Genomic DNA, 22,537 nt, shown 5'->3' with positions numbered 1-22,537 from the left:
ATGGCGGCGATCTGCGATTTTTAGCTGGACTGCGACATTGCGGCGGACAGATCGGACCCCTAACTGACCTTTTTGACACTTTTGGGGGGGGACCAGTGACATTACTACAGTAATCAGTGCTAAAAATATGCACTGTTACTGTAATAATGACACTGGCAGGGAAGGGGTTAACACTGTGGGTGATCAAGGGGTTAAATGTGAGCCTAGGGGAGTGATTCTAACTGTGGGGGGGGGGGGGGGGGGCGTGGCTTCTGATATGACCATAGAGACATGTGTTTCTATATAGAAGGATCACAGGCACTCTGTGATCATTCCAGGGAGAAGAACGGTCAGATGTGTTTACAACAGCTGACCGTTCTTCTCTCTCAGCGGGGAACGATTGCGGGTGTCAGGCGGCAATCAGAGCCTCCTGCCCGCTGCATCGGATTCCCTGCTGACGAGCGGGGGCGGGGGCACGCCTCTGGCGGCGCGTGCTCGCCCCCTAACCTCCTGAGAGCGAGCGCCGTACATGTACCGCGATTTGCCTGGGAGCGTCTGGCTGCCGCAGTATAACTAGTAAAGTGGTTAATGATGATGGTAAAAAGGACAAATAGTGTGAATCTCCCTAATGGGGGCACAGACAGCAATAAAAACTGACAGGGGTTCTAATCCCTCTGCACTCTATCCAAAACTAAAAAAAATTTAGTTCTACTTTCAGATAAACTGATAGATTAGACGTTGGTAACACTTGATTTGTGTTCTCTTCTTCCTGCAGGTTGCCTCTCAGCACTGGTGTATCAGCACTCAATCACACCCCTGGCACTGCCCTGCAAGTTGGTGATACCCAGCAGAGGTAACATCTTTCTTCATTCTCCCAACAATCATCATTGGTACCAGAGAAATGGAAGATTCCTTGGCAGCTACCAATCTGCTTTTTTTAGGGCTCGTTCACACCAGGAGGTGCGTCTGGGAGCGCACACTTTTTTTTGTGCATCCCCGCACCTCGCATTTTAGGGCAGCCCATTCATTTTAACGAGTTGCCCTAGGCATGTAAAACACGCAAAAAGGTGTTGGCACGATTTAAAAATCTGTATCACGCCGAAACGCGTGGTGCTGCGGTGGGTGCGAAAGTGTGTGCATTTGCTGGATATGTGGATGCCATTAATTAAACCCGATGTGTGTCTGCAAAAGGCGGCACGTTTGTTGTGTGGTGCGGGAAAACGCACAGGTTTGCACATGTTCCTCCTCCGCACCTGGTGTAAACAGGCCCTTATGCAGAAGTTCAGTCAGTGGTGCACAATTAACCACTTTAAGACCGGAAGGATTTGGCCCCTTAATGACCAGGCCATATTTTGCGATTCGGCACTGCGTTACTTTACAGAAAATTGCGTGGTCGTGTGATGCTGTACCCAAATAAAATTGATGTTCTTTTTTTCCCACAAATAGAGCTTTCTTTTGGTGGTATTTGATCACCTGTGCGATTTTTTTTTTTTGCATTAGTCCCGGTTCACACTACTGCAACTTGTCAGACGACTAGTCAGCCTGACAAGTCACGGTCCATTCTGTGCTATGGGAACCGTTCTAATAGCAGCGACTCAAGTCGCTCCGACTTAGGAAATAGTTCCTGTACTTCTTCGGGGCGACTTCGGAGCGACTTGCATTATGTGAAGTACGTGCAAGTCGCGCCGAAGTCGCGGTACATGCGACTTCACAGGTCGCCCCCCAAGTCGGATCGCCTTAGTGTGAACCGACACTTATAAGCAAAAAAAGAGCGACAATTCTGAAAAGAAAAAAAAACAATATTTTTCACATTCTGCTGTATAACATTCCCCAAAAAAAAAATTAAAAAATCTAAATTTTTTAACATTTTAGGCCAATTTATTTTCTGCTACACATTTTTGGTAAAAAAATTAGCAATAAGCGTATTTTGATTGGTTTGCACAAAAGTTATCACATCTACAAACTACGGGAAAGATTTATGTCATTTTTATTGTTTTTTTTTTTTTTTTACTAGTAATGGCGGCGATCTGCGATTTTTAGCAGCACTGCAACATTGCAGCGGACAGATTGGACCCCTAACTGACATTTTTGACACTTTTGGGGGGACCAGTGACATTACTACAGTAATCAGTGCTAAAAAATATGCACTGTTACTGTAATAATGACACTGGCAGGGAAGCGGTTAACACTGTGGGTGATCAAGGGGTTAAATGTGACCCTAGGGGAGTGTTTCTAACTGTGGGGGGCGGGCTTGTGAAATGACCATAGAGACCTGCGATCATACATAGAAGGATCACAGGCGCTCTGTGATCATTCCAGGGAGAAGAACGGTCGGCTGTGTTTACAACAGCTGCCCGTCCTTCTCTCTCAGCGGGGAACGATCGCGGGTGTCAGGCGGCAATCGGAGCTGCCTGCCCCGTGAATCGGAGTTCCCGCTGTCGAGTGGGGGTGGGAGCACGCCACCGGCGGCGCACGCTCGCCCCCTAGCGCCCTGCTCACGACTGTCACAGACCTACATTGATTTGCGCAGGAGAGCCACATTGCCGCAGTAAGAACCGGTTAATGAGTTGCCCTATGCATGTAAAACATGCAATAAAGTGTTGGCACGATTTATAGAACTGTATCACACCGAAACGCATGGTGCTGCGGTGGGTGCGAACGTGTGTGTGCGTTTGCTGGATATGTGGATGCCATTAATTAAACCCGTGTGTGTCTGCAAAAGGCGGCATGTTTGTCGTGTGGTGCGGGAAAACGCACAGGTTTGCACATGTTCCTCCGCCGCACCTGGTGTAAACAGGCTTTTATGCAGAAGTTCAGTCAGTGGCGTACAATTAAAAATGTGTTTAAGGTGTAATGAATTCCTCTTTATCTTGTCCTTTTAGATCCCTCTGAAGAGACCAGAGAAACCGCTACCCCGACCAATACAACCACAGATTTACTGAAACAAGGGGCAGGTAGGTGAACCGGTTTTATTTTAATAAAGTTACCCAGTTCAAAGTCATTGTTGTATACACTCTATTACCAAAAGTATTGGGACACCTGCCTTTACACACACATGAACTTTTATGGCATCCCAGTCTTAGTCTGTAGGGCAGAGACATAATTCCTACCATTAACACCAACAATGGGGAACAGTTCCTCCTAATAACACTAACAATGTGGTGCAATTACACCAAAAGATGGGGCACAGTTCCTTCCAATGACACTACAGATGGGGCAAGATTCCTCCTAATGACTCCAATGATGGAGCACAATTCTTACCAGTAACACCAACAATGGGGAACAGTTCCTCCCAATGACACCAATGATGGGGCACAATTCCTCCCACTGTCACTAATGATGGGCACAATTCCTCCCACTGACACCAATGATGGGGCACTATTCCTCCCACTAATACCAATGATGGGGCACAATTCCTCCCACTGTCACCAATGATGGGACACAATTCCTACCAAAGACACCAACGATGGGGCACTATTCCTCCCACTGACACCAATGATGGGTCACTATTCCTCCCACTGACAACAATGATGGGGCGCTATTCCTCCCACTGACAACAATGATGGGGCGCTATTCCTCCCAATGACACCAATAATGGGGCACTATTCCTCCCACTGACACCAATGATGGGCACAATTCCTACCACTGTCACCAATGATGGGGCACTATTCCTCCCGCTAATACCAATGATGGGGCACAATTCCTCCCACTGTCACCAATGATGGGGCACAATTCCTACCAAAGACACCAACGATGGGGCACTATTCCTCCCACTGACACCAATGATGGGTCACTATTCCTCCCACTGACAACAATGATGGGGCGCTATTCCTCCCACTGACAACAATGATGGGACACTATTCCTCCCAATGACACCAATAATGGGGCACTATTCCTCCCACTGACACCAATGATGGGTCACTATTCCTCCCACTGACACCAATGATGGGTCACTATTCCTCCCACTGATACCAATGATGGGTCACTATTCCTCCCACTGATACCAATGATGGGGCACTATTCCTCCCACTGATACCAATGATGGGTCACTATTCCTCCCACTGACACCAATGATGGGTCACTATTCCTCCCACTGATACCAATGATGGGTCACTATTCCTCCCACTGATACCAATGATGGGGCACTATTCCTCCCACTGATACCAATGATGGGGCACTATTCCTCTCACTGACACCAATAATGGGGCGCTATTCCTCCCACTGGCAACAATGATGGGGCGCTATTCCTCCCAATGACACCAATAATGGGGCACTATTCCTCCCACTGACACCAATGATGGGGCACTATTCCTCCCAATGACACCAATGATGGGGCACTATTCCTCCCAATGACACCAATGATGGGGCACAATTCCTCCCACTGACACCAATGATGGGGCACTATTCCTCCCAATTCCTCCCACTGACACCAATGATGGGGCACAATTCCTCCCACTGTCACCAATGATGGGGCACTATTCCTCCCACTGTCACCAATGATGGGGCACTATTCCTCCCACTGATACCAATGATGGGGCATAATTCCTACCAAAGACACCAACGATGGGGCACATTTCCTCTTACTGACACCAAAGAAGGGCACTGTTTACTTCAACTGATGCTCAGATGTTTGCTATTCCCAATTACCACAGCCTGGCTTCTCCTAAAGTCTAAAGCACAGTAAACTGGCCCTTTGTTTAGAAAGTTTGGGGACCCCTGTTCTAGATCATTATCCAGGAATGGTTACTTGTGCTCAGTGGAACACCTATGAACCTCTTTTGTGGATATTTTAGGCCCACATTTGATTTAGCTGGGCACAGTGAGACTAGGGGGGTTTCCCAATTAAAGAAAAACTGCAGTACCCAGTGACTGGTATAGGCTTTGACTGTATGCAGTATGTTCTCACCCCTTTCCATAATTTTCTCCCTTCCCAGCCTGCAACGTCTTGTTCGTCAACTCGATCGATATGGAGTCATTGACGGGCCCGCAGGCCATCGCCAAGACCATTGCAGAGACCCTGTCTGCCGAACCCCAACCCAACGCAACTATCGTTCACTTTAAAGTCTCCTCCCAAGGCATCACCCTGACTGACAATCAGAGAAAGTGAGTATCTACACAAAACATGTGCAATGCATCTCTGAAGTTTATGCATGTTTCTCCATATCCCTTTAAAAATGTAAAAATACCAGTTGATCTCCCAGAAATCCAGGGAGCACAAACTTCCTATATTGAGATGGAGAGAGAGAGAGATGGAGAGAGAGAGAGATGGAGAGAGAGAGAGATGGAGAGCGAGAGATGGAGAGAGAGAGAGAGAGATGGAGAGAGAGAGAGAGATGGAGGGAGAGATGGAGAGAGAGAGAGAGATGGAGAGAGAGAGAGAGAGAGAGATGGAGAGAGAGAGAGAGAGAGATGGAGAGAGAGAGAGAGGAGATGGAGAGAGAGAGAGAGATGGAGAGAGAGAGAGATGGAGAGAGATGGAGAGAGATGGAGAGAGAGAGAGAGATGGAGAGAGAGATGGGGAGAGAGAGAGAGATGGAGAGAGAGAGAGAGATGGAGAGAGAGAGAGAGATGGAGAGAGAGAGATGGAGGGAGAGAGAGAGAGAGAGATGGAGAGAGAGATGGAGATGGAGAGATAGATAGATAAGATATACAGGTGCATCTCATGAAATTAAATTATCATCAAAAAGTTAATTTATTTTATTATCGATTGCCTGTCAGGCCCCCCCCCCCCCCCCCGCCAGCCTCTGCACTTACCCCATGCAGGTGGCATCTTCACCCCTGTGTCTCCTCCGGAGTCCTGGCAGTCGATTCTCCTCCCGGCCAATCATGAGTTAGGACTCCTGACCAATCGGGACTCAGGGCACGCTTCCTGATACAGGGAGACATTAGCGAATATTATTTTGCTATTGTCACACAACTGGGTGGGCTTTGGGCGCAGTGCTCTGCGCCCCGAGCCCACCCTTTATTAAGCCAATTAGAGCCTCTGGCTCTAATCAGGTGGAATCAGTTGGAATCCATGTGTCCGGCGCCTTGCATGTAGATTATGGGCCGGGGCACATGGATTAGGGGGGGCGGCGCCCCTGCCCCCTGTATGTACGGGCCGCCGCTGATCCCATTATTAATTATGATCTCAAACTTTACTGCAGGAATCCGCTTCAGCTGAGTGGAAATTCCATTATTTACATTCAGGGCTGTAAAGACATCGGAGTTTGCTGATCAGTGGGTGGTTGATACATAATGGAGGTATTAAATAAAAAGTCCAAAAATCATTCTCATACTTTGTAAACACTATAATTTTTGCACAAACCAATTAAAATACGCTTTTTGGGATTTTCACCAAAAATATGTAGCAGAATACAAATTGGCCTTTAATTTTATTTTTATTTAAAAATTTAATTTTAATTTTTTTTTTTTTATTGGGAATGTTTTATAGCAGAAAGTAAAAAATATGGCTTTTGTTTTTTCGAAATTGTCACTCTTTTTTTGTTTATAGCGCAAAATCTAAAAACCGCAGAGGTGATCAAATTCCACCAAAAAAAAAAAAGCTATATTTGTGGGGGAAAAAAGGACATCAATTGTATTTGGGTACAGCGTCGCACGACAGCACAATTTTTCATTAAAGTAACGCAGTGCCGAATCACAAAAAATGGCCTGGTCATTAAGGGGGTAAAACCTTCCAGGGCTGAAGTGGTTAAGAAAAACTTTTAAGAACAAAGTGTGTTTTTTTTTTTTTTTTAATTATACGATACTTTGTATGTGAAGTTTGCACCTTAAGGGCCGGTTCACATTTCTGCGAGTGCGGCGATGGCATGTAATTCGGAGCACACTGCTCCTTCATTACATGCGATCGGAGGTGCAGATGTGAATTCGCAAAGTATCCGCACCAAACACGCACATGACCCTTTTTTACAGCCGCCTCAGAATCGGATCGCACAGTGGTTCACACTTGTGCGATCCGATCCTGTGCGAACTGTCCGATCGCACTGCGATATGCGATCAAACTGGGGGTGTCGTTAACATTTAATTGACACCCCCCTGCGCATCGCATATGGCAGTGTGAACTGCCAGGGGTGCGTTTGCGATGCGGGAACAGGCTGCGAATTCGCAGCCTTCCCGCATCGCACAAGTGTGACCCGGCACTTAGTCCCTCATGCACATGTTATAAATTGTTCTTTTTGGTATATTATATTATAATAATCTAACCCCCCCCCCCCCCCGCATGCTTTTCTGACATTTTTATGGAAACTCAGCCGCCATATTGTCATCGTTTTACGAAATCTGAAACATACGTTTTCCACTAAAACATGATGCAACGAAGGGAATGCCTGGTGGACGGGGTGAATGGGGGGGCTTGAAATTAATTGCAGGTCCCTATTTTGAGTCCCTGCCACATGTTGCACACCCCTGGTCTAGAGTCCCAGCTAATGGAAAGTGAAAGGTTGTGCGCTGTACGTTTTCCAAGTAATTACTCTGTGACATCCTTCTCTCCCGAATGGCGTATAACACAGAACAGACTCCTATAAAGTGTGACAGAGAAGACAGCTGTGTCATATCATCTCTGGTTATATATCTATAGATGAATGGCCCCTCCGCTTCCCAGCTGCTCCTCATCTGGCGATGCTGGTCCAGCCGTGCTTTAGGCATAATCTCCGGCACGTGATGTACATTACATGGCGTTCTGTGGAGTGGTTCAGGGCGGCCAACAAGGACCCCTGTAGCCCTTCATACTGTATCTTCATACTGTGTCTAATGATTTTCTACATACAGAAATCTGCACAGGGATCCCTTATATAATATACAGTATAAACCTAAAAAAACCTAAGTTCGAACAGAACATTGGCTGTTTGCTCGTTTGTAGAACTTCGAACAAATCGGGATGTTCGAACCAAATTCGAAAATTCTAACTTTTTTTTTTTTAAAGAAAAATTAGGCAAAAAGGAATGTGCTTTGTTAAGTTCTAAGTGCAGTGAGATTGAGCAAGGGTTAGGGTTCTGGTTGAGGTTAGGGTAACTCTAAGGGTTAGTGTTAGGGTTCGGGTTGAGGTTAGGGTAACTAAGGGTTAGGGTTCGGGTTGAGGTTAGGGTAACTAAGGGTTAGGGTTCGGGTTGAGGTTAGGGTAACTAAGGGTTAGGATTAGGGTTAGAGTTTGGGTTGAGGTTAGGGTAACTCTAAGGGTTAGAGTTGGGGTTAGGGTTAGAGTTAGGGTAACTCTAAGGGTTAGAGTTAGGGTTAGGGTAACTCTAAGGGTTAGGGTTAGAGTTAGGGTAACTCTAAGGGTTAGGGTAACTCTAAGGGTTAGAGTTGGGGTTAGGGTTAGAGTTAGGGTAACTCTAAGGGTTAGAGTTAGGGTTAGGGTAACTCTAAGGGTTAGGGTTAGAGTTAGGGTAACTCTAAGGGTTAGGGTAACTCTAAGGGTTAGAGTTGGGGTTAGGGTTAGAGTTAGGGTAACTCTAAGGGTTAGGGTAACTCTAAGGGTTAGAGTTGGGGTTAGGGTTAGAGTTAGGGTAACTCTAAGGGTTAGGGTTAGAGTTAGGGTAACTCTAAGGGTTAGAGTTAGGGTTCGAGTTAAGGTTAACACTAACCCTAACTCTAACCCTAGAGTTGGGGTTAGGGTTAGCCTTAACCCTAACACTAACCCTAATCAAACTGATGTTCTACATGGTTAGCCCTAACCCTAACTCTAATCCTAACCCTAACCAAACTGATGTTCTACATGTTTTACATGGTTAACCCTAACCCCAACTCTAACCCTAAGTTAAGGGTTAGGGTTAGAGTTAGGGTTAGTTTAAATGCAAGTTTAAATGACCTTTTTTCCTTTAGAAATGTATTTTTTGCTGTAGAAAGATCTATCCATGCTACAGATGCACAACTTTACAGGCACTTTGCGGGGATCCCCCAGGCACAATATTTAAAGGAATTTTTCATTTTTATTGTTTCACTTTAAATATCATTAAAATCACTGCTCCTTGAAAAAAAAAAAAGCATTTTTAATTGATATATGTTCTTTTTGCTTATTAGTGCCCCCAGCTCTTCTGATCCCCCTCTCAGTAGTACTTCCACCTTTGCTGATGCCCCACTCAGAAGTACTCCTACCTTTGCTGATTCCCCCACTTAGTAGTAACCCCCAGCTCTGCTGATCCTCTGGTTTGCTATTCTGCCTCTCTCCAGTCCCTGCTCACCACCCACTTTATTGCTCCTATGCAGCTCACCACGTGTAACATCTTCTAGTTTCTACTGCTATGGCCCCCCACCTCCTGCTGATCATCTGCCACTCCGTCTTCGGGACCCCCAGACCACCACAACTAGTGCCCCTATTGAAATATTTCCCCTCTATTGCTTTTCTGGGGACAACTCGGTGGGATTTTCTTTTTATTTTCAATTTCAATGATAATGGTAAACAGGACAAATAGAGAGGGTGAATCTCCCTACTGGGGGCTCAGACAGCAGTAAAAACTGATAGGTGTTGTAATCCCTCTCCACTCTGCCAAAACTAAAGAAAACATTTTGCCTTTAGTTAGATGATAAGTTAGTTTCTAAACGAAATCATTAAATCTCATATAATCTATAATGGCGGTCTCTATACTGTAGTCCATGGGCTAGATGTGGCCTTTGCCTGCTTTTAGCCGGCCCTTGGAGCACTATTCTCCCCACTGACACCAATGATGGGGCATAATTCCTACCAAAGACACCAACGATGGGGCACATTTCCTCTTACTGACACCAAACATGGGCATTGTTTATTTCAACTGATGCTCGGATATTTGCTATTCCCAATTACCACAGCCTGGCTTCTCCTAAAGTCTAAAGCACAGTAAACTGGCCCTATGTTTAGAAAGTTTGGGGACCCCTGTTCTAGATCATTATCCAGGAATGGTTACTTGTGCTCAGTGGAACACCTATGAACCTCTTTTGTGGATATTTTAGGCCCACATTTGATTTAGCTGGGCACAGTGAGACTAGGGGGGTTTCCCAATTAAAGAAAAACTGCAGTACCCAGTGACTGGTATAGGCTTTGACTGTATGCAGTATGTTCTCACCCCTTTCCATAATTTTCTCCCTTCCCAGCCTGCAACGTCTTGTTCGTCAACTCGATCGATATGGAGTCATTGACGGGCCCGCAGGCCATCGCCAAGACCATTGCAGAGACCCTGTCTGCCGAACCCCAACCCAACGCAACTATCGTTCACTTTAAAGTCTCCTCCCAAGGCATCACCCTGACTGACAATCAGAAAACATGTTACTACAATACGTTAATATATACATTTCAGAAGTCGTTTTTGATCCTTTTAAATCTGCTGCTTTTCTTGCCTACTTGTGGAATTTGCTATTCACACCCAAATAAACCCTTTATCAAGGTCCATAAGGTACACGAGGGAAGTGCAGTACCTTCTGCTCTTCTGCCTAGCTGCAGCTTTCCCCCTGCAATTCCTGGCTGTCAAAATGACAGCAGGGAGTTGCTGTGCAAATACAGCAGCTGCAATAGCTGCTTCTTTCATAAAACTGACACCATATATACTCTTTTATTAGTATTTCATTTGTGTATTTAGCTGTTTGCCTGGAGTTCAGTTTTATCATTGACAATGAATAGAACAATGACTAAAATCTATGACCTCTTTCAGGCTATTCTTCCGGAGACACTATCCTCTGAACACCGTCACATTCTGTGACCTGGATCCGCAGGAGAGGAAGTGAGTACCTGGAAATTCATGACTATGTTATGTAAATTGATATGAAGTGACATACAGTGTCTTGAAAAAGTATTGCACATTACGTTTTGTGGACATTTTTGAAGAAATGTATAACTTTGATTAATGAGGATCACATACAGTGCCTTGAAAAAGTATTCATACCCCTTGAAATTTTCCACATTTTGTCATTTTACAACCAAAAACGTAAATGTATTTTATTGGGATTTTATGTGATAGACCGACACAAAATGGCAGATAATTGTGAAGTGGAAGGAAAATGATAAATGGTTCTCAAAATGTGTGGCATGCATTTGTATTCAGCCGACCCCCCCCCCCCTCCCCCTTGCTCCCTCCAGCCAGCTTTGGTTGCTCCTCTGTACTGGTAGGGAATTAGAAGTCTGGTCTATATCTCTTTTCTGGGACTATCAGGTACCAAGGGCAACTACAGCTAGCCAGGAGGACCTTCGTATCCCCCACCCATACTCTGGGGTTGTAAGACTGGTCCAACGTCTAGAGGCTAGCTAGACAGGAAAGCAGGGCCAAGCAGGAGGAAGGCTGCAGCCCGCTATCAAGCCAGGGCCCGGTGGTTGTGAAACACTATTCTACACCAAACTCATCAAACCATATCCTATGTGTAATTTAATCTCAGTATAAATGCAGCTGTTCTGTGAAGTCCTCGGGGGTTTGTTAGAGAACCTTAGTGAACAAACAGCCTCATGAAGGCCAAGGAACACACCAGACAGGTCAGGGATAAAGTTGTGGAGAAGTTCAAAGCAGTGTTAGGCTATAACAAAAATATCCCAAGCTTTGAACATCTCACGGAGCGCTGTTCAATCCATCATCCGAAAATGGAAAGAGTATGGCACAACTGTAACCCTACCAAGACATGGCCGTCCACCTAAACTGACAGGCCGGGCAAGGAGAGCATTCATCAGAGAAGCAGCCAAGAGGCCCATGGTAACTCAGTAGCAGAGGCAGTTGTTAATAAGTTTCAGCTGCTTTGGTGTTAATGAAGTTAACATCAGTTGCACTAGATAAGCAACAATGAGACAACCTCCAAAACAGAAATAGTTTTACAGGTGGAGGCCACTGACATTTTTTTCCTTACTCATCTTTTCTGACTGTTTTTCACTAGTTTTGCATTTGGCTAGGGTCAATGTCACTACTGGTAGCATGAGGAGATACCTGGACCCTATAGAGGTTGCACAGGCAGTCCAACTCCTCCAGGATGGCACATCAATACATGTCATTGCCAGAAGGTTTGCTGTGTCTCCCAGCACAGTCTCAAGAGCATGGAGGAGATTCCAGGCAGTTACTCTAGGAGAGCTGGACAGGGCCGTAGAAGGTTCTTAACCCATCAGCAGGACCGGTATCTGCTCCTTTGTGCAAGGAATAACAGGATGAGCACTGCCAGAGCCCTACAAAATGACCTCCAGCAGCCACTGGTGTGAATGTCTCTGACCAAACAATCAGTAACAGACTTCATGAGGGTGGCCTGAGGGCCCGACGTCCTCTAGTGGGCCCTGTGCTCACTGTCTGGCACTGTGGAGCTTGATTGGCATTTGCCATTAACTACTTCCCGTCCGCCCACCGTCAAATGACGGCGGAGCAGTGCGGCTCTTGTTCTGGGACGTCGTCATATGATGGCGCACCAGAACGGGGCGCGCAGTGTGGCGATCGTGCCCACACTGTGTTGCTAGGACATGGCGCGACCCCGATCTTGGTAAAGAGCCAATGTCATGTAGGGTAGGGTGATAATAGGGTGTAGGGTGATAATTTTCTGTAGGGTGATAATTTTAATTTCTAATAAACAATGTGGCATCCTTTCCTTCCTAACACATTACCCAGTCCATACCAGTATAGATCCTAACACATTACCCAGTCTATACCAGTATAGATCCTAACACATTACCCAATGCATACCAGTATAGATCCTAACACATTACCCAGTCCATACCAGTATAGATCCTAACACATTACCCAGTCCATACCAGTATAGATCCTAACACATTACCCAGTCCATACCAGTATAGATCCTAACACATTACCCAGTCCATACCAGTATAGATCCTAACAAATTACCCAGTGCATACCTGTATAGATCCTAACACATTACCCAGTCCATACCAGTATAGATCCTAACACATTACCCAGTCCATACCAGTATAGATCCTAACACATTACCCAGTCTATACCAGTATAGATCCTAACACATTACCCAGTCTATACCAGTATACATCCTAACACATTACCCAGTCTATACCAGTATAGATCCTAACACATTACCCAGTGCATACCAGTATAGATCCTAACACATTACCCAGTGCATACCAGTCTAGATCCTAACACATTACCCAGTCCATACCAGTATAGATCCTAACACATTACCCAGTCTATACCAGTATAGATCCTAGCACATTATCCAGTCCATACCAGTATAGATCCTAACACATTACCCAGTCCATACCAGTATAGATCCTAACACATTACCCAGTCCATACTAATATAGATCCTAACACATTACCCAGTCCATACTAATATACATCCTAACACATTATCCAGTCCATACCAGTATAAATATCCAGCATGAAATTTTTCCCCATTGAGATCGGATGTGTTTTCAAAGTGTTCCTTTCATTTTTTTCGAGCAGTGTAGATTATTCATGGGGCTGATGCTGCATTTAGCAGTCATATGAACATAGAGGAATTTAATAATTACTGTAGCATCATGTCATAGGTGACATTGGTTGGGAGTAGTCACCAGTGACATGACTGGGTGTGGAATCATCATGACTCCTCCATTGATGTAGAGCAGGGGTCTTCAAACTACGGCCCTCCAGTTGTTCAGGAACTACAATTCCCATCATGCCTAGTCATGTCTGTGAATGTCAGAGTTTTACAATGTCTCATGGGATGTGCAGTTCAACAGCTGGAGGGCCGTAGTTTGGGGATCCCTGATGTAGAAGATAAGATACTGTATGAGGGATACAATGCTGTACAGGCGTTACTGAGCTTTTTGTATTAATCTGAGTTTTGTTGCTTCTCCAGGTGGATGAAGGCAGATGGAAGCCCAGCAAAGTAAGTGAACTCCTTTCTTGAGAAACCAATACCATGGGCTGGCACGGCTATTATTTGGTCATTTTCAGGCATCTTTAAAGCCTAATTAAAATCTTCAGTTGCAATCTGCTAAATACGTTCCAGGTTTAGAAAGCAGCCACACAGTCCAGGGGGGCAGGAAAGCACAATACTAGGGTCAGGAGAGCCCAGTCTGGGGGGGATTGAGGGTGGCACAGTACGGGGGGGGGGGTAAGAAGGGCACAATACTAGGGTCAGGAGAGCACAGTCGGAGGGGGGAGAGGTCAGGATGGCACAGCACAGGGGGGGGGGGGGGGCAGGAGTGCACTGTATGGGTGGGGGGGCGGGGAAGAGAGGCACAATACTAGGGTCAGGAGAGCCCTGTCTGGGGGGAGGGAGGGTGCAGGGCAGGATGGCACAGTATGGGGGGGGGGGGTAGGAGGGCACAGTCCAGGGGGGGGAGGGATGGCACAGTACAGGGGGGCAGGAAGGCACAATACTAGGGTCAGGAGAGCCCAGTCTGGAGGGAGGGGGGGTTCAGGATGGCACAGTACAGGGGGGGAGGGGTCAGGAAGGCACAGTACTAGGCTCAAAAGTGGCCAGTCTGGGGGTGGGTTCAGGATGGCACAGTACAAGAGGGGAATGGGAGGAGGAGGCCATAGTACAGGGAGGACAGAGGGCGCAACACGGGGGGCAGGAGTGCAAAGTACAGAGGGATCAGAAGAGCCCAGTCTGGGGGGGGGTAGGAGGGCACAGTACAAGAGGGGGAGGGAGGAGGAGGCCATAGTACAGGGAGGACAGAGGGCACAATATGGGGGGGGGGCAGGAGTGCAAAGTATGGGGGGGATAGAAAGACACAATACTATAAGGTCAGGAGAGCACAATCCAGAGGGGCAGGAACGCACAATACTAGGGTCAGGAGAGCACAGTCTGGAGGGGAGGGTCAGGATGGCACAGTACTGGGGGGGGGGGTCAGGAAGGCACAGTACTAGGGTCAAAAGTGGCCAGTCTGGGGGTGGGTTCAGGATGACACAGTACAAGAGGGGAATGGGAGGAGGAGGCCATAGTACAGGGAGGACAGAGGGCGCAACATGGGGGGGGGGGCAGGAGTGCAAAGTACAGAGGGATCAGAAGAGCCCAGTCTGGGGGGGGGGGGTTTAGGATGGCACAGTACAGAGGGGGCCATGGTACAGGGGGCAGGAGGACACAGTACAGGAGGGGGGGGGGGGTAGGAGGACACAGTGTACAGGAATTTAAGGGCAGCTTAGCAAAAAGCGTGACTATCATACCAAATCCGGGACGGCTGGTAGCAATAATGTAATGGAAGATTATCGTGGGGCCCCCTGGGCTGTAATACCCAAAGTCGCACTGCCATTAATTCATCCTTTTTGCTCCTTCTCCTGCAGGCTCTTCGGCTTCGTAGCCCGAAAACAAGGGAGCACGACGGACAACGTGTGCCATCTGTTCGCGGAGTTGGACCCCAACCAGCCAGCCACTGCCATAGTCAACTTCGTCTCCCGGGTGATCGGCTTACAGAAAAGATGATTGCCCCCCTCCCCCCCCTCCATCCCCCGCGGGTCATCTCCTCCTGTTTATGAACCAGCCCAAAGTTTGCTAAACAGACTCTTGAAGAAGGCGAGAGAGCAAGTGCATTGTGGGAAATCGCAAGTGATAATAGGGGGCAATTTCTGCTTGGAAGCTATAAGCAAAAAAACAAAAAGAAAATCACCAAAAAAAAAAAAAACACAATTGAGGAAAATTTCCCGTTTTCCAATGAAGTGGCAGAATAGGACTGCAAAAACGCCGCAATTTTTTTGGGTCACTTATCAACCTGCTCATTATTACAGTTCTGCAAATATTAAATGGCATACTCCGCTATGTGCGTATATAAACCTATCTAGCATACACAGAATTTATAAGGAATTTTAGAGAAAAAAAAAATATATATAAGGCTATATTTTGTATAAATGCATTGAGTGTACAAAGCTACCTATATTTACTGTCTTTTTAAATAAAAAAGTAATCCTTTTAAATAAACTTTATCCAATGGAGATCAAGGAGAACGACCGGATTATACAAAAAGTTTTTTTTTTTTTTTTTTGGAGCAGGCACTTCTGAGAACTTTCAGAACTTTGCACTAATGTACCTTGTCTATGGCGAGCAATCCTGGTGAGATGGCGACACCTAGTGGTCAGAATGAAGTTTGCGATTCATAAGAAAAATGTGCGTTTCTATCTTTTTTTTTTTTGTAGAGCTTTAAGGAGACAGTAAATTAAGGTTTAGCCTGTGTATCCTTACCTTGCTTTTACCAGTAAAAAAAAAACACGCTGCAAGCAAATTTTTTTAACGATTGCTAAGCAAGTTAAATGAATGAATTATGTCGCAAAGTTTAACATTTTTTTTTTCCCTGGGCTTGATTTTAATTTAATGCAAGGCCAATGTTCTGTAACCTGTAGCAACCAGAAATCAAATTTCACTGGTCTTTGATAAGATGGTTTTTCATTGGTTGATGTGGGTTACGATGCACTTGTAGAGCCGTTTGCACAGGTCCTATAAATGAAGCTTAAATGACAATAGGAAATACGTTTTCTTTGGGAACAAGATGCAATTTTAAAACTGATAAAATAAGGGTTGGAGACACAGAGACGTATATGCTGCAGCCAGATTTTGGTATCCCAACTGACATTTTCCAACTGTCATTTTTGGCTTGGGATCAAATTAGCTGTATTGGGGGGGGGGGGGGCAACAGATGATGTTCTTTTAAAGCATTTTTATTTTTTTAATAATTTTAAGCTACACCTGACCTTCTTGTGTAGCAAGCTTTGGCTCAGGTGGAACTACAAGTCTCAGAAAAAACTGCTGAAGATTGTAGCTCCCCTCCAGCCAACCAACAATCATCTATCCTTGCCTTAAAACGACCGTGCTGTACTTAGCAGCTTTGTGACTACTGAATCCGCTTCTCTCCGGCTCGACTACAAATATCTATGATAGATAAGAAGTTTCGCTACAAATGAAATAACTGCAATATCCCCCCCATGCTTAACCCCGCCAGTTTAGTAGTACTTGTCAATGGAGATAGTTTATTTCACTTTACTCATAAAAAAGATTTTCAAACTATCAGCTTTACCCAATGAGAGAGTACCTTAGTGCATTGGGTGCTCTATACTTGCTCCATAGACAGATGTAGTCAGTACATAAGATTCACTTTAGTATGCCTGCAGCCGATCCATCGCAGTCTGGTTGTGCTATACCTGCTCTGTCTCTTGTCATTGGCACATATGTATTCCCATTATTCGCTCGTCATTAGATCCCATGTCATGGGATGCTCTGTTATTATTATTAAGCCTCAGTTCCATCGTTATCCAAACCCTACCATACAGTATTAGCGCTCAGCATGTTACTTATACATTGTGTCTGTACTGCTTACTAAAACACCCAGATAGAGTCAGACCAGATCTACTAAAGTGCAAGAAGGTCAAGAAATGGACATGACTTCCTTAGTTTTTATTTTATGCTGCTTCCAAACTTTTTTTTTTTTTAATAATGTCGACCAACTTTGTGACTATAATAAAGCCCAATTAAACATTTTACTTAAAGTGACACTAAACGCACACTGCATAATTTACATTGTCCCTTCTATTTCTGTATGGGGATGATGGCACTTCTAATTAAGTACCTTTTTTCCTAATCAATATACAGCTGTCACATGACCCAGCTCTCTCCCAGCCTGTCTGCAGGGAAACATAAGCAGGAGGAGCTTCTAATTTAATTAGCACCGGCGGGGTGCAGCTAAAGATCACATGACCGCCGTGATTGGCAGTCACATGGCCCGAAAACTCCAGATTGCAAGGAGCCATTAGGAGCCTTAGGCTAGGTGATAGCAACTATTCTGGAAGTGCGCAGCGCATGCGCGCTCTCAGCACAAGTGTATTAGGAGCAATTCACGCAAATATGCGACCTCCTCAGTGCTAAGGACTAATAGGCGTAAGGCCGGTGTTCCGTCAGATTTCCCTACCCCATCAGATTTCCCTACCCGTGTCACTTCCGGTGCGGGCGCGTCATTCATCAGTTGTTGTCGCGTCCCAGTGCGCATGTCCAGCCAGCAAATGATCTCGGCTCCAGGAAAATTGTAAAACTACGCGTCAAAATTCCCTACCCTCATCAATTCCGCACCGGCGCCTAAGGGTTAAAAAAAAAAAAAACAGCCTTTGAATTACAGAGTAAAAATACATCATTAATATTAATAAACTGTTTTAAATTGTCATACAAACAAATTTTGAAATCAAATCTTTATTAGGCCTCATGCATAATGGATGTTAAAAAAGCACCAGTAGAGCTGCTGCGTTAAAGTAAGTTTTTCCGCTTTTTTGCATTGGCGTTTTGCCGCGTTTTTAGCACAAGAACACAAGCTATGGGATCAAAAACGCCAGTTAACCGCGTTTTGCGGCGTTTACTGGCATTAGAGCATTTTTACAGCTCAAAAACTCCTCTCAAAGTTCTGTTTTTTGTTTTTTTTTTCCAGCCAGAAAACTCCCCATACAAAAAAACGCAGATAACAGCCTAGGTGTGCATAGACGCATGCTGGGGAGTTTACTGGCTGTAACAAAAAAAAAAATAAGTGCTAGAAGCAAAAAACTGCAGCTGTAAAAATGTCCAGTGTACATGAGGCTTTAGTTTTTGGCAATAACATGATGTGGTCGGATTTCTGCCAATCACAAGCTGTGGCACGCCCCTCCAGCCTGTGTCTTAGAATAACAGGGAGGTGAAGCCTCCATCAAACTACATGTAATACCCCCCCCCCCCAGTTGTGTTTAGCTGGTTAGTGGGCATGGAGGAGGAGGGAGGGAGTGGGCTGTCATTTACCACTGTGTACTGTATACGCCCACATGTGTGACTCTATAGTCACATGGGCTGCTCAGATGTGATAGGGAGGAAATGCTCAGCATAGAAATACACTGAAAACTGAGCATGTGCAGAGCTGCCAACACTGCTCTACAAAATCCCCAACTGCAGTGGGGGACATGGACAGAAGGGGGAGATAGAGAGCAGCAGGGTCAACCAGGTTATTTACAGAATACAGAAAAAAAAATCCCATAGTGACTGAGTATGAACAACAAGTAATACACCATTTATTGATCGTTTTTTATGATGTGAGTTTAGTGACACTTTAAATCCACTAAATAAATTCAATATGCATCAGTACAAAATGTATTTTTTTTTTCCTTTAGAAAGAAGCCGCAGCTTGTGAAATGGTGTCGAATGCGCGATAAAGTAAAAAAATTCTGATTATTTAGGCATCATTCTAACTTTTTTTGCACCATTCTCGTACTTTAGTAGATCTGTCTTTCTCTGCAATAAAAATTCTTGTGAATTCCATAAATTTATATATGTCTCCTAAACATTTATTACCTCTTTAGTGTTAATAGCAACAGATCTGAGCTTTGCCTCCATTGTATAGAGGCGATGGCGGTCTTTTTAGGACCTACAGCTTAACGTCAGCTCTTTCATTAAACCTTTTCCCCCCCGACTTCCTTTTTTTTGGGTTCCTCCCAAAACCTTAGCAAGATTCACCCTTTGCTGAAACTAATATTTTGGCCTTCTAACCATCAAACTTCCTGCGTCTAATTCTGCTCAACTGTCATCCAAAAAAAAAAAGTGACTAATGATCATTTTATTCCCCTGTTTCTTTTTTTTTTTTGTAAAGAAGGACTTAGCATGTGAGAAGGTTTCAGAGAAGGGCAAGTCTTATGGGAGGCGTGAGTGTGTGCATTTTTCTTATTTTTTGTGTGTGGGCTAATCAAGGAACTCGTTCTTTTTTTAACGTGATGTGATAAAGGCACTTATGTAACTGCTTTAACCCTGTGCCCCCTGTGTGCTGTAGAAGACCACCCTGGTGCCTCCTGTGTGCTGTAGAAGACCACCCTGGTGCCCCCTGTGTGCTGTAGAAGACCACCCTGGTGCCCCCTGTGAGCTGTAGAAGACCACCCTGGTGCCCCCTGTGTGTTGTAGAAGACCACCCTGGTGCCCCCTGTGTGTTGTAGAAGACCACCCTGGTGCCCCCTGTGTGCTGTAGAAAACCACCCTGGTGCCCCCTGTGAGCTGTAGAAGACCAACCTGGTGCTCCCTGTGTTTTGTAGGAGACCACCCTGAAAAGGTCCCTTTCAGTGCCTTATAGGACCCCTTGTGTGCACCAAGCAGGCGGTCAGGGTACAAAGGGTTAAAGCAGTGTGTCAGAGGAAACACCCTATGTTTCCCTTTTAGCTTGGGGGGGGACATTGTCCCTCTGTCCAGCCATGAAAGGGTATTCAGTGTGAACGACTTAATGCAGTGTGTAGAAGAGGGCTGGTTTATGTGTTACTAACGAGGAGATAATCTGTTGTTTTTTTTTTTTTGTGTAGCAAGCTTAGCTTAAAATTTTTAATGCTAATGTATATTTTAAAGAAGGCTTTGTCTTATCGGGTACAGGCTCCTACAAATTCACCCTATCTTGCTCAGGCCCATCTTTAACACGGGGCAAAATGGGAAGCTGCCCCGGGCCCAGTCATTGTTGTGGGGCCCGAAGCAGCTGCCCCTGGAGACCGCGCTGCCTGCAAATAGTTAAGTGAAATCAGTAGGGCCCAAGAAGTGTTTAATCAGGGTCCAATCAATATTAAAGACGGCCCTGATCTTGCTAGAAGGTCATAACACTAATGGGTCTCATTTGCTGCATTAATGTCAGAAGCCTTTGTGCAAGCTGAACAAAGTGTCACCATCAGTTTTTGTAAGAGATGAATGCCTGCGTGATTAGCTCTATCTAGTGGCCAAAATGCGGTATCGTTTTCTCAAAAAGGTATTTTTAAAAAACTGTACTGCATTTTGGTGACTAGATGGAGCTGACAACACAGGCATTCATCTCTTGCAAAACAATATTTTGCTTCTGACATTTGGGCAACTCAAGGGAAGTCAGCATCGCTGTGGGGGAAAGGGGCACAAAGCGGGGCCCAGATTGGATGTGGTGCATGTGCTAGAACTAATCTCCTTGCAATGCAGGTGGAGGGAGGGAGAGGAGGAGAAGCTGGCAGCGTTGCATTGAGAGAAAGAAGACGATAGTTGTCTACAATAAGACAGTACAGCTGGCCCCTCGGTTCAACAGGTGCCTGGGTCCCCTTTTTAAACTGATGGGGCCCGGGCCTGGTACAGGAGGACTGGCTGTACTTCCATATCAGCGGCTAATGCAGGTAGCTAATGCAGCTCTGGTATTCATTTCAATCTTGGAGCCAAAGAAAACCTAAGGCTCCAAGGTTGGAAGTGCAACGTAGATCACGACTTGGTCATGGTGGATGGAGACCATGTTGCCTATTTTTTTTTTATGTTCAGTGCCATGTTTCTAGCAGAGGCATACAAGATTCCCGATATTGTAATTCTATAATTACATAAGCTATTGAATCTCCTAATATAGAAGTGATGTTTTATTACCCTTGGGTATGACTGAGCTGCCTGCACTGGATACAGTAGTATCTAGAATGCAGGTTCTAGTAGTTCCCAAACTCGACGGCTCATCTTCTTTAATCCTTAGCTGGTAATTGGGGAACAGATTTTCCTCTCAACCGGTAGGTGCCAGTGGATCTGACGGTACAAATGGCAACCACCCCAACCTATAACTGGCCTTTGCCAATGGATCCCACCTGGTGTTCACAATAACGCCTCTACCCTTGGCTATTGGTGGCAATATTTCTGGCCACACCGATGGTCAGTCGCTGGTTCCTTATGTCTTCCTCAGAGTGTATGAGCCACATTTTTTTCTGTGCTGCCCGTTGAACCATTAGGAAATTCAGCAGTTCTTCATAAAAGCAGAAATACGGTCAAAACTAAAAAGACAAAGCACAGGATAGTATTCAGAAGTTAATAGACCTTTGGAAAATCCCCTTTAAGGGCGGAGCCTGTACCCGTAAGCAATTGTTTTGTATTTCACTATTCCTGTGATACATCATTCCCATTCTATAGACAGAGGATTTATATTATATTAACATGACTTATATTTAGGGGACGGTATTCTAGCTAAGAGGGAGCTTGAGAACTAATATGCTTGGTGGAATGTAAGTGACAAGATGGCCACTTGAACGAAAGCAGCTAAAAGCAGCTCTAAAGCTGAACTCCAGGTGGATATAAACAACCTCAATTAATGTAGTGATGTATTTATTAAGGGGGGAAAAAAAAAACTAAAGTCAAAATGAAGCTAGGAGAAATAGCTGAACTCCACTTGATTTCAGTCTCTTGAAATCCCCTGTACTGCGGCTCTCAAACTGTTAGAGGGAAGGGTTGACAGGGAGCATACTGGCAGGAGGAGAGAGCAGAGAGGTGACTTCATCAGGATACTGCTACTCCTTCACTGTGCAATCACACCTAGGTGTGTCAATTTCAGCCCTGGGTGGACAGAATTACTGATACTTTGTCAGCTAATATAGCTCTCATATATTCCGTATGTAGTTCACCTTGGTATTTAGATGTTGACTTGGAGTTCAAATGGCTTCAAGCAACTTGAAGCAACATGAGTCATGGCATGTCCATCAGCAGGTATGGCATGCTTGGACTTTTAGTACTTCTACAGCTGTTGGGCCCAGAATTGGCCTTGTGTAAAAAAGCTTGAAAAGTAAACTTGGCTATTTCCATTCCTAATTCTAAAGTCAATCAAACAAACTAGATTAGAGTTCATAAAATGTTTCTTCTTTTCTAGTCTGGGTGCCAACTTGTACAACCCACCAAGACGGACCTTTTGGCTAAGTGAACTCCACCAACCTTGAGGTCCTCATTTCTTT

At 45.2% G+C, this 22,537-nt stretch overlaps 1 protein-coding gene and 1 long non-coding RNA gene across 7 annotated transcripts in view; one reads left to right on the top strand and one right to left on the bottom strand.

The window, feature by feature from the left end:
* Positions 1-15,793, top strand: part of TNS1 (tensin 1) — an 805,414-nt gene extending 789,621 nt beyond the window's left edge. For all 6 annotated transcript variants that reach the window (XM_082260250.1, XM_082260249.1, XM_082260247.1 and 3 more), the window contains 6 exons: positions 755-832; positions 2,862-2,933; positions 4,914-5,082; positions 10,599-10,667; positions 13,716-13,745; positions 15,149-15,793. In XM_082260250.1, the coding sequence (XP_082116376.1) occupies positions 755-832; positions 2,862-2,933; positions 4,914-5,082; positions 10,599-10,667; positions 13,716-13,745; positions 15,149-15,287 (557 nt within the window). In that variant the 3' untranslated portion in view covers positions 15,288-15,793. The remainder of the gene's footprint in view (positions 1-754; positions 833-2,861; positions 2,934-4,913; positions 5,083-10,598; positions 10,668-13,715; positions 13,746-15,148) is intronic.
* Positions 15,794-19,551: 3,758 nt separating this feature from the next.
* LOC309558306 lies at positions 19,552-20,333 on the bottom strand. Its single transcript, XR_014225420.1, has 2 exons — positions 19,857-20,333; positions 19,552-19,696 (listed from the first exon to the last, which is right to left on the bottom strand). It is a non-coding gene; the product is annotated as an uncharacterized lncRNA (long non-coding RNA).
* Between the last annotated feature and the right edge of the window lie 2,204 nt (positions 20,334-22,537).

The sequence above is a fragment of the Pelophylax lessonae genome, assembly GCF_965119305.1.
Source record: "Pelophylax lessonae genome assembly, chromosome: 6".
NCBI lineage: Eukaryota > Metazoa > Chordata > Amphibia > Anura > Ranidae > Pelophylax > Pelophylax lessonae.
This window is presented reverse-complemented; position numbering and strand designations above follow the sequence as displayed.